The sequence below is a fragment of the Melanerpes formicivorus genome, unplaced genomic scaffold, assembly GCF_026170545.1.
Source record: "Melanerpes formicivorus ecotype bairdi unplaced genomic scaffold, bMelFor1.0.p_v2 SCAF_10, whole genome shotgun sequence".
NCBI classification, from domain to species: Eukaryota; Metazoa; Chordata; class Aves; order Piciformes; family Picidae; genus Melanerpes; species Melanerpes formicivorus.
Window position 1 is genome coordinate 7,911,303 of NW_027142362.1, and position 12,394 is coordinate 7,923,696.

At 49.8% G+C, this 12,394-nt stretch overlaps 1 protein-coding gene across 2 annotated transcripts in view; it reads right to left on the reverse strand.

The window, feature by feature from the left end:
* Positions 1–12,394, reverse strand: part of IGDCC4 (immunoglobulin superfamily DCC subclass member 4) — a 107,654-nt gene that overhangs the window by 49,465 nt on the left and 45,795 nt on the right. For both annotated transcript variants that reach the window (XM_068143498.1, XM_068143499.1), the window contains exon 4: positions 7,006–7,139. In XM_068143498.1, the coding sequence (XP_067999599.1) occupies positions 7,006–7,139 (134 nt within the window). The remainder of the gene's footprint in view (positions 1–7,005; positions 7,140–12,394) is intronic.

Here is a 12,394-nt window from a genome sequence, read left to right on the forward strand (position 1 = left end):
CAGTAGACGTTATGCTGCCTCATCCCATCTCATGTTTTCTTCCCATGCACGTTTCCAAGGCCATCTTGCCTCCCAGTACAGCCTTTAGCAGCCTCCTGTGCCCACAAACCCAGCTGTGGAAGCTCTCCCTGCAACAGCTCTGCCCCATAACATCCCAAGGCCGGGCTGCCTCCACCACACAGGCTCCTGCTAGAGGAAGATCACCTCTGACCAGGCAGGACCTTCACCCTGCTCTGGTTAACACCGCCCTTCACCATCAACAGCAGCACACAGGACGAGATCAACGTCCAGCTGTGGTCAGAGAGGTCAGAGCAAAGCAGCACTGTCCCAGATCTGAACTGTCCTGTCGCTGGAGTGCAAGGTGCCCGGCTCAGAGCTGTGAGGGGAGCCCAGCACGTGTGCTCAGGGCTCGGGCAGAGCGCCAAGCCAGCAGCCAGCACGTCATTCGCACATGCAGGGACTGCAACTCCACTCGAGCTAACAGCATGTCTGTTTCTGGGAGGTGGTGGCCAACTGCGAGTGCTGCTCACTTCATCACCACCTTCCCCTCCATCCCCACTGCTCATCCCATTCAATAGCTGTATTCTCCCACAGCCTTTTGGAGCAGGAACCACCCAGGTCCCAGCACCTAGAGCCTGGCTCTCCCTTGGTACCTGCAAACCACTGCAACACAAACACCGAGAGAACAAAAAACACGAAGGTGTTTCAGCTGCCTCTGAGCTCTGTCCCTGTTATCATATTTCATACAAATATTTGGCTGAAAAATACATTTCCTGGGACACTGCTGCAGCAAGCTGCTACAACTGTCAACGTAAATGATGTTCTGCCAACGGCAATCTCGCAGTGTCACCTCCAATAACACACTACTAAATCCCAACTCATGGGGGACGTGCTCATCTGCTGGAAGACTCTTCAGCAGCATGCCCAGCCCAGACCTCAGCCCTGATGTACCCTTGTCTGCTCTCCCCAGTCCTGCATTTCTTGCAGCACAGGATCCCATGGAGCACCCCTGTGAGACCTCCACACAAACATCACTGCACAGGTGTTTTGTGTCAGGGGAAGGCTGTTGCACATTGTGGTTCTTGCCAGCCTGGTCCAAGGCAAATGTCAGAGCAACCATGGCGACTCTGCAGGCACAGGCCAGGGGCAGGGTGTAGGACACAAGGGCCAGTCTCTTCAACGGTGTCCTGTGATGAGGGGCAATGGACACGAAGTGGAACTCAGGAAATTCCACCCCAACATGAGGAAAAACTTCTTTATTGCAAGGGTGACAGAGTCCTGAAACAGGCTGCCCAGAGAGGTTGTGGACTTTCCTTCTCTGGAAACTTTCAGGTTGCCTGGGAGAAGAGACCAACCCTCACCTGGCTACAACCTCCCTTCAGGTAGTTGTAGACAGCAATAAGGTCTCCCTTGAGCCTCCTCTTCTCCAGGCTAAACAACTCCAGTTCCCTGAGTCTCTCCTCACAGGGCTTGTGCTTGAGACCTCTCACCAGCCTCATTGCCTTTCTCTGGACACATTCAAGTATCTCAATATCCTTAAATTAAGGGGCCCAGAACTGGACACAGGACTCAAGGTGTGGCCTAACCAGCACTGACTACAGAGGCAGAATGACTTCCCTGCTCCTGCTGGCCACACTATTTCTGATGCAGTCCAGGATGCCATTGGCCTTCTTGGCCACCTGGGCACACTGCTGGCTCATGTTCAGCCAGCTGTCAACCACTACCCTCAGGTCCCTTTCTGCCTGGCTGCTCTCCAACCACTCTGTCCCCAGCCTGTAGCACTGCATGGGGTTGTTGTGACCAAAGTGCAGCACCTGGCACTTGGACTTGGTAAATGCCATCATGTTGGACTCTGCCCATCTGTCCAGCCTGTCAAGGCCCCTCTGGAGAGCCCTTCTACCCTCTAACAGATCAACTCCTGCTCCCAACTTGGTGTCATCTTCAAACTTACTAAAGGTGGACTCAATCCCCTTGTCCAGATCATCAATAAAGATACTGAATAGGATTGGGCCCAGCACTGATCCCTGGGGCACACCACTAGTGACTGGCTGCCAGCTGGATCACCACACTGCTTATACATATTCAAAGGGATTAAAACCCAAGGAGGAAGGAGAAGTTTTTCAAGCCTCCCAGCACTGTGCAACTAAAAATAGTAAGATGAACTGCAGGAAAGTGAAAACTGGGTCAGCTGTGGAGCAGAGAAACCCCAGTATCCATTCATTGGAAAGGATGCAACAGGAGTTAGGGGGAGCCACAGTCATTTAAAACCAGAATGGATAAAGTTCTTGCAAAAATGTCCTGCTTCAGCAGAAGCAGATCCTCTGATGGTTGGTTGTGCTGCAGTGGGGATGCAAGAGCCACATGTCACCAGGCGTGGGGCAAGCACAGAGCAGGAGGTTGTCCCTGTCCTCAAGAAAATCCACAAAGAGCAAACGTGCATAATAGGGAGGGAAAAAGTGAAGTAAGTGATAGGCAAAGTGAGCTGCTGAGACCACACAATGTCATGTTCCTCAAGCCTTTCTGCCACTCTTCTCTGAGAGACGCTTCATGAAGCATGGCAGCACTTCCTTCTGTGTATCAAGGACTTGCAAACACCAGCAGGACACACAGGGAATTAACTCTTTATGCACAAGTACAGAACAGGGCTCCAGAGCCTGCATCCAGAAAAAGCTGCTACAGAAGGCAGGCACAGCCCCTCCAAGAACTGATCCCAAGCAAAGAATCACAGAGGTGGGGGTTGGAAGAAACTTCTGGATATCCTCTAGTCCAACCCCCCTTCTAAAGCAGGTTTACCCACAGAATGACAATGTCCAGGCAGGTTTGGAATCTCTCCAGAGAAGGAGACTCTACAACCTCTCTGGGCAGTCTGCTCCAAGGCTCCAGCACCCTCAAAAGAAAGCAGTTTGTTCTCATCTTCAGATGGAACCTCCTGGGCTCCACTTTGTGCCCATTGCTCCTTGTTCTGTCACTGAGCACCACTGAAAAGACTCTGGCCACATCCTCTTTCCCTCCACCTTTTAGCTATTGCTGAGCATTGATCAGACCCCCTCTCAGGCTGCTCTTCTCCAGGCTAAAGAGTCCCAGGTCTCTCAGCCCTTCCCTCCTCACAGAGATGCTCCAGTCCCCTCAGCATCTTTGTAGCCTCCACTGGACTCTCTCCAGCAGTTCCTTGCCTCTCTTGAACTGGAGAGCCCAGAACTGGACACAGTATTCCAGATGTGGCCTCACTAAGGCAGAGAAGAGGAGGAGAAGGCAGCAGCCATTGACAGAGTGCCTGGGAAAAGCATGCTGCAGCCAGCACCTAATGCTCTCTTTGGCAGCAGGGCTGCAGTGTCCAGGCAAGGGGTGAAGGGATGGAGAGCTGCCAGATGTGTTTGGTGCTCCATCCACCAGGGAGCAGTGGAGATCCAAGGGGACAATCCCAGTTATGCCTACTTGGCCAGCAGGCTGTTTGAGGGCTGTGTGACTTTATCCCTCCCTCCAGCCTGCTCTCTTCCCTTCCAGCTCAGAATGCTGCTTCCCCAGGGAACGTCTGGAAATTTGCACCATGAAGTCTGCACCGCCAAAACATCTGCAGCACTTCCAGCAGCACTGAGCACAGCTCTCTGCCCTGCCTGGGTAAGGACAGCATGTGTTTAGCCACTGACACACAATCCAGCCTTCCCCATGTCACACTGTCAGGGGAAGCCACCTCTGGAGGGGTTTCAGGCGACGTGAATACAACAGAAAGGGGTCGTGCTAATTGCTGCTTTTCCTGGGGAAAGGCCTTCAATAAGGCAGATGGGACAATTCCCAGCCATTGTGCTGGGAACAAGGGGGAGGAAAAGGACAAGTGGGCAGAAGAGCTATAGGGAAACAGATTCTTTTGCTATGCACAGCCCACTCAAATCCAGCACTGTCTGGTAGGGGCAGAGGCAGAACATGAGCTGCTCCTAGGCCTGAGGGCTGGCAACCCAGTGCAAGTGGAGGTGTTTGTACTGTAAGCAGCATAGCCCCAAAATCCATCACAAGCACACAGCACTGCCCAGTGCTGTCAGTAAGACACCAAAACTGCAGGCACAGTTGGTAAGGAGTCACTAGGTCCCACTGCACAAACCTTTTCCAGGAGCCTTGGCAGTGCAGTGGGGCTGAAAGAATGGAATCTTGACAAATTCAGCACAAATGACTCAGGAGCCGTCAGCAGGGAAGGAAGAAGTAGTTTAGTTGCTCCTGCCTGCAGACACATAGGAGTTTGGTCGCCACAACCCCCAGATAAGTAGCTCAAGCAGTGCTAAAGAACTGTATTTCAGGCTATTGGTCTTTTGTTTGACTGGCTTTTGTTGTTGTTTTGGGGTTTTCTGACATTTTTTGTTCACTTTGGTTTAGCTTGGGTTTATTTTTTGCAACTGGCAAAGGATTTCTGCCTCATCAGTTCACTCAAACTACTACAAGCTGCTTCTGAACAGGGAGGAAAAGACTCCTGAAGCCAGTCCAGGCATCCAAAATATGCCTGTGCTGGTGAAGTGCTGAAACACAAAAAGGATCAATACCCTGCCCATCACTCACGGAGGAGTTTGCAGCCCGCACAGGTCACTGCAGTTCCCCATCTGTCTCGGAGATGCTTCTCCCCAATTATAAAAACCCCCAGAGATTTAACAGGCATGTTTTTCATCACTATCTGCTCAATCTGGTGAAAAACTCAACCTCACATATTTGTTGTTGCAGCCAGCGGGTGGTGTGGTGCTGCAGAAACGAGATTTGGGTGAGAACTGCAGGCAGAAATCTGCTGGGGCCGGCTGGTGCTCCAGAAGGAACGCTTCCCGTTTAACCTCTTCCGCTGCCTCCATTTGCAAAGCAGATTAAACATTGCAGAGTTACAAGATACAATTATGCTGAACGAGTTATGATGCCAAGGATGGCACAGTCCCCTTTGTAGCCTGATCAATATTGGTGATTAATAGCAAACCAGAGCCAAGATAGGAGCTATCTCTGAGTGTGGAACTGCCCACAGCCAGCGTTCCCCTTGCCTCTGCTTCATTAGGCACACAGAGGATCTGGCAGGGGCTGGCAATTAGATACAGAGCCTTCAACTGCTCACCAATTCTCTGCAGATTCCACACAGATTACCTCCACGACACAATCCATTGATCAGAGGTGTGTTCTCAGGCTCCACAGTTAATTACATTCCCTGCTGATAGATGAACAGCAAAGCCATCTCCGTGAAAATCTGCTGGTAGCAGAATGCCAAGCAGAGTAACCCCAAACAAAGACCAGGGAGGCTGGGAAGGACTGCAGAGCTTTCAAGGTTAAAGCTGCCTAGGAAACATACTGGGGTCAGCAGGAACTGGGGACAGTGGCAGGGGGGCACTGTCCCAAGAGACAGCACAGCTCAACCCAACCCCCTGTGCTGGTGAGTTTGTCCACATGCAGTATGAGGATTATATAATAGTCAGGAGGCAGCCAGGCCTGCTGGGAAGGATGCTGAAGTTTGGAGACCCCCACTGCACTTCTGCTCTCAGCTACCTTCTCATGTCCAGACTTGCCCACTGCACTCTTGGTTTACAAAGAAAAATGCACTCAGAGGCTGAGGCCCCAATCAGGAGGCAAAGGACAGCTCACACCCAAAGCCTTGCTCCAACTGTCTGTGTCACCAGAAGAAATCCCAGCTGAGGCTCTTCCCAAATACCACACAAAGATCTCTGGAACCAACCCAAAAGCTCAGCTAAGAGCCAGCAATATGGACAGAGAATGCAGGTCAGATGTCACTGTGCTTAACCTCCTCTGGACCCTGATAGGCAACATGGGGTAGTCACAGCCCTGCCATCTACTCCAGTGTCTGCAACTATTTCTCCTGCTAGCCTGGGAAAGCATCTTCAGTTCATGCCAGTCTTCTCTTGTCCTGCCATCCAAGGCCACAGAAGACAAGATTACAACTCAACACTTCCCCAAGGCACAAGCAGGGTGCTTGACCCCCTCTTCTAAAAGCCCCAGAGCAAAAAAGGAGTCTAGGGCTGTTAGAATTCATGTGCCAAAGAAAATCCCTGGGCAGATCCCTGGGCAAAGAAAGAAACAACCCCATGATTATTGTTGCTCTCCTAGTCTTGTGACAGGGCAGAGGCAACACCACCTCTGTAAGAGACTCAATCTTGTTTCTCTTGATGTGAATCAACAAAGATAAAATCACCTTTGCTCCTTGCCTAGACAATAGCTGATGTGTATTGGGCAGATGTGCATAGACAAGATCATCTCTACCCATCAGCTACCCCAGAAAGGGAGGATGGTGCAAAGGACAATGGTTTCACCACCTGGACACACACCTAAAAAAAATGTATGAAAGACCTGAGCAACTACTGGCAAGGGGGAAGGAAAGACCTGGGCAATGCTGCTCTGAAGAAAAGTGAAGAAACTACCAGGAGAGAAAAGGACAGAGACATCACCATGTAGCCTGGAAGAAGCAGACCAGGAGGAACCCTCTCTCCATGTCCTAAGTTCCACCTGCTGCAACTGATGGAGCTGAAGAGGCTGCTCAGAGAAGGACTTGGACTTTGGGATCTCTCCCTCCCCTCCACCAGCGGAGGACAGCACAGCCAACAAGGCAGCACCCTTCCTCCACAGACCCAAACCGTCTTGGAGGGTTGGGGGTGGTAATATAATTCCTTTCCTCTTCTCTCTATTTTCTCTCTCTCCTTCTGATCCACCCACTTTATTCTGTTAATAAATAGCCTTGCTGTTGATATTTTGGCCTCATTTGTGCCTCTAATTTCATAACATGGGAATACTCAAAAGAACCGAGAGTCTTTCCCTCTCTGGACCAAGACAGCCTCCCACCCAGCCTGCTTACCCCCTCGGAGGAAAGAGAAATCTTCACTAAAATGCCTTCTCTTCAAGTTCCAACCAAAGCCTGCCCCGTGCAGAGCCACACCAGCAGGTGAGCTCATCACTGCTGTTTCAGCTCAGCTTGACCCCCCCACGCAGTGGCTGTGTGGCATACGTGCCCAGCCCAGCAGGCTCCTGCCTGCTCCTTACCTTTCAGGACACTGAGGACTGCATCGCTGCTGTAGCGCTTCCGGGCGGCGTTGCTTGCCACGCAGTGGTAAGCGCCAGCATCGCTCTCCTGCACGTCCACGATTTGGAGGACACCATTTGGAAGAGTTACAAACCTGAGTGACCAAAAGGAAGAATGTGAGACAGGCTGTGTTTTGCTTGAGCTATTCATCAATTCAAAGCCATTTTATCCCCTCCTTTCCTCCTGTAAACAGATCATGGGCAGATTCTGGTAACCACAGCAAAATGGGACTGAGAAAGCTTTGAGCGACCCAAGTGGTGGTTCTTAAAAAGCAGCAGGTACAGACCTCTGCTGGCCTGCAGTCTTGACAAAACAGAGTCTGCTTTTGGCAGATCAAGTCAAGAGAGCTCTGCACATACAAAGCAGCTGTACAGTATGGAACAACTACACAGGCACATTCTACTCACAGGTTTGCAGGTGACTCCAAGTGTACAAGTGCCCACGCTACAGCCAGTTTCACCACTTGCTTTTCACAAAGGTTTGGTAGGCAGAGAAAAAAATACACTGCAAAGAAGTCTGAACATCACCTTTTCCCTGATGCACCTCGACTACACAGAATTGTTGTGGTGGGAAAGACCTTTAAGACCATGGAGTCCAGCCATTAACCCAGCACTGCCAGGTCACCACAAAACCCTGTCCCTCATCACTGCATCAACAGAGCTTTTAAATCCCTTCAGGGATAGGGACACCACCGCTGCCCTGGGCCACCTGTTCCAGGGCTTGACAGCCCTTTCAGGGAAGACATTTTCCCTAATGTCCAACCTAAACCTCCCATGGCGAGTACATGAAGGGACCAACTCACACACAGTGGCACCTTCTTGGCCCAAAACTGTCAGGACACAGCCACATGAAGCTGCACCGTTCCTGCTGTGATTCCTTTTGCTCCTCGATGAGTTTCTGGCTTTCACAAGCTGACAAGCTTACGAGCCGAGCATTCAGTATCCCCCACAACTGCCCATGGGGAGCTACTGGGCAACACTTCCACGGAGTGAAGTGGCTACACAGCTCATGCTATGAAGACAATCCTTGCTGCATTACACTGAACAAAGCAGATGATTAGCAATTAGCATAAAAGTAGGAGCTGGCTGTCAGCATCTCCATTTTCTGCCTGGATTCCTAGATGGCAGCCTCTTTATTCTTGAACGCAAGGCGCAAAGCCTGCGTGATCCTTTTTAATTATATATGAGATCCATTTTTAATTGCAAGCTTCTATAAACAGAGCTGCTGAGCTTTGACAGGCAGCTCTGGGTTATCAGTCTTCATTATGAAGAGGACACGTTCAAAGGCAATTGCTAAGGGGAGGGACAGCAGCTTTTCCACAGGAATAGCATAAAGACAAGCCAGAAGCATGAACACCAATCCTTCCATCACAACAAGTAAACTCTCCAAGTAAAACTGTGGCTGTCCAGGTGCTAAGATAACTGGAGTGTCAGGAGAGAGGGTCACAGATCCAGGAGGACCTTAAGAGATCATTCATCTTGCATTCAAGCCCTGGTCACCAATAGCACACCTGCTCCTGCAAACATTTATCCTAACTCTCCTGTAACACAAATACCTCCCTTGCCCTAAGCAGTCTGTTCCAGAGACAAATACCCCTGCTGCAAATCTAGTGTCCATCCTGAACCTCACTGGCAATCTGAGTTCATCACTTCTTGTCATCTTGACAGCTGATGAAGAAAGGGAAGAGCTAAAAGAGTTCCTCCAGTGACCAGACTGTTTCTACTGGCACGATTCTACAGCCTGAATCATGGACACAGACTTGCTGAAGCTTCCCACGATCCCTAAAGCCATGCTCCCGCTGCTTACAGAGAGGCTTTTCTCAGGATCAAGCTCCAGAGACCTCAGAAGAGGTGGTGCCCAGAAATCCCTCATCAAGATGCCTCATCAGGACACAGGAGAAAGGAGACAAATATTTGCATCCTCTCAGCTCTGTGAGGGAAAGCCTCCCACTGCGATAATATTTATTTTCGTCGTGCATCTGCTATTTGAGTCTGTAATTAATAGCAACATATTTCAAACACTAGGCAAGGCATCTCCCAGCCACAAAAAGACACTCCAGTTATGTAGCACAGACTCACTGAGGCAGGGAAGGACCTCTGAAAGTTGTCTGTGGCCTTTACCCTCTCAGAGCAGGGACAGCTAGACCAGGCTGCTCAGAACTTTGTCCAGGGTCATGCTCAGCCAACATGCCTAACTTCTCCTGACAGCAGAAACCCAGCTACTGTGCTTCTAGAAGAGCAGGAGCTTGAGGCAAGGAGGAGTGAAGAGATTCAATCAACACATCACTCAAGATGGCCCCTTCAGTGAGGGGAGCAGCAGAGAGATCTGCAGTACATCCTGTTAGGAAAGCACAGCAGAGGTTGAGCTTTGCTCTCCCAGCGAAGCAAGAAGGAAAGAAAGGCAGGATTTCTCTATCCACAATTTCCTCCAGCTGCTCACAAAGCCTCCAGCTGTTTAGGCTCCCAGTATCCCTGGACTAGAAGCCTCCAGGCAGCCAGCAAGGGCATTCTGCTGTCTGCCCAGGCTCCCTGCAAGGAAACAAGTCTGCCTGATGATTCAGAGCAGACATTAGGTGCTACCTGTCCTTCCACACAAAGGGCAGATCTTTTATGTCTGCTCACCCTCAGTATGGATTAAGTAGAAAACAAAAACCAAACAGAGAGAGAGAAGCAGGAATTCTGGCACCTCTGCAGTCCAAGAATTTTGTCAGCTGTAGTGCCAAAATCTCACAGGAGACTCACAGAAGGCAAGTCCCCTACTTGCAGCAGGTAGCTGGTTAAAGGGCAACACATTCAGACCAGGATCCAGCTACCAGGGAACTCAGCAAGCTGCCAGAGCAACAGGGCACAAACAAGTAGCTGCTCCTCTCTCTGCTCCTCCCAGAGCAGATTCTACACAAGAGTGGGGGCAGAGAAGAGAGCACAGAAGGGCCAACAGCTGCTCACCTCCTCAGTGCTGATTACCAGGGCAGTGCTCAGGAACTGTGTGTGCAGCAGAGAATATTCCAGCATTAACAGGCTAACTCCTTTTCTTTCTCCTCAGTAAGTTTCTGGCACACCCTTCCTCACAGCCTCTTAAATAGACTGAAGCAGAAGTCCTGAGGACAAGTCAGGAATCTGCAGCTTTGACATGGACTCAAAGGTTGCAAGTCCTTTTGCTCACAGCTCAAGAGCCCTGTATGCTAACGTGAGCCACACTAAGGCACTCCTGACAGAAGTGAACTCTCCACACAGTAAAACTCTCACTTAGCCAAAACGTGGAAGAAGATACTGTGATTGCAGACATGTGATCTGCAGGGTATGTGTTTATGAGCTGACCTCCAAAGACCTCCAGTTCCTAGCAAGTACTCATCTTGGCTCTAGGGAAAATAAACAGCAGTTTGGAAGCTGGTGTAAAACCCAGCCAGCACCTAAAACCGAGAGAAGAGTACGCCAAGAGATGTAGCACACACCCCAAAACAACTGCAACCCAGAGAAAACCTGCAAGCCACTTCTCAGCAGCTGCTGCAGATTTAAGACAGGGTTTTAAAAAGTACCTCAGAGCCAGAACTGCAAAATTCTTCTATGCCTTACTTACATATGAGAGTTAGATTTTGTCCTGGACATCAGTAGGGCAGGAAAAGTACTCTGAAAACATCAGTAAGCACTTCACTGCTCTTTGAGTTGTCTGTCTTAAGCTCAGCCTGCAGCACCTTCAAGGTGGCACTTTCAGTGTTCACTTTCAGTATCACTAAGGTTGGAAGAGACCTCAAAGACCAACCTGTCACCACAGACCTCGTGACTAGAGTAGGGAGGACACTACTGCCCACTGCAGGCTTGAACTCACAACCTTCCCATTACGGGTCTTATGTGCTACCAACTGAGCCACTACCTGGACTCCATGCCAGAACCTGCAGCCAAGGGCAAAGGTTGAGGAGAGTGCTGAAAGGTAAGATCAACACTAACAAAGAAAAGAAGAAAAAAGGAAAGCAGCAGTGTCAGCTGTCCATGATTATTCCAGCTCTCTTAGAAGAGAGGATAAACATTGACGCAGCAGCAGCATCATCTCAAGGCTTGTATCTGCAGCCCCAGAGCCTGACTGTGTACACACACCTAACCAAGCTATTCTGGAAGATGAAATCATCATCCTGACGCCTACCCATCCAAATGATTGCATCTTCCCAGGCTCATCACAAGTGTGCACAGGAGGGAGTCCACAGTAATCAGGCTGGCCTGAAATCCAGTCCTGAGGCACGATGTGGTAAGGATAAGAGCGCGCTGGTTGGCAGCCAGCGTTTCCTGGAATTCACTTAATTCCTTCGAAAGCCGGTTATATTAAATCCAACAACAACCACCAGACAACAGCACACAAAAAAGGCAAATCCTTCTGAAAAAGCATATTAGCTAAAACATGATTTAAAAAGCAAGATCTGCAGGCAGAGATTATGGCCTGGTTTTGACAAGGAAAACAATTTTCAGGCTGCCCGTGTTGAAAGCAATCTCTGAGCAAGTAATTTCGCCACATCCATCGAGCTGTCTCATTAAAAAGCCATTGCCCTATTTATGGCACACTTCCCACTGCAATCCTTTCTTTTTTGGTGTTTGGGGGTTCCCCCCCCTTTCTTTTTTAATGAATTTTCTTCTCATTACAAAGCAGCAGCCTCCTCAAAACCTTCAGACTCAGGGATATAAGCAGTTATTATTACTACAGAAACAGTCACTGCTGCAAAACTATTCCTAAACCTCACCCCACCCCTCTTTGCTTCCTCTCTTCCTGCCTCTTGGCTTAACTTCCCTGGGAGGGAAACAGCTCTTCCTGCAGAACAGAAAATGACTTTTTAAGAACTAAAGGACAATGCAGTCACTTACCCCCTGCAGGAGTGATGCCTACAGACCAACTAACAGCCAACTGATGGTTTATCTTCTTCTTGTGCCTGGATCTGACTTCCATTAAGGATAAGTTTATCATGCTGCAGGACTCTTATCTTTTCCCCCAGAAAAGAAAACTCAAAGTCTTTTACTAGATAACCTCTAAACACTGGAACAGAACAAATGGAAAGATCTCCCAGGTTACTGAGCACACACAGTGCTCCAGAAGGATCATTAATACCAAGACAAATCTGTGGGGGAAAACAGCAAAGAAAACAACTGACCCTAGAACCACAACCAAAATGAGAGGAAAAACCACATCCTGGAGTTCAGCTGGGTACACCTAGTACCCCCAGCACTGCAACCCTACAGTCAGCTGGAGAAACGTTCCTCACACCAGGCCCAAATCCCTCACTTCCCTCCTCACAAGAGGACAAGCCAAAGGCAGCCATGCCACAGCCTGCTGTGCCCTGTTCCATACACACAGGCCTCTGTAGGGTGC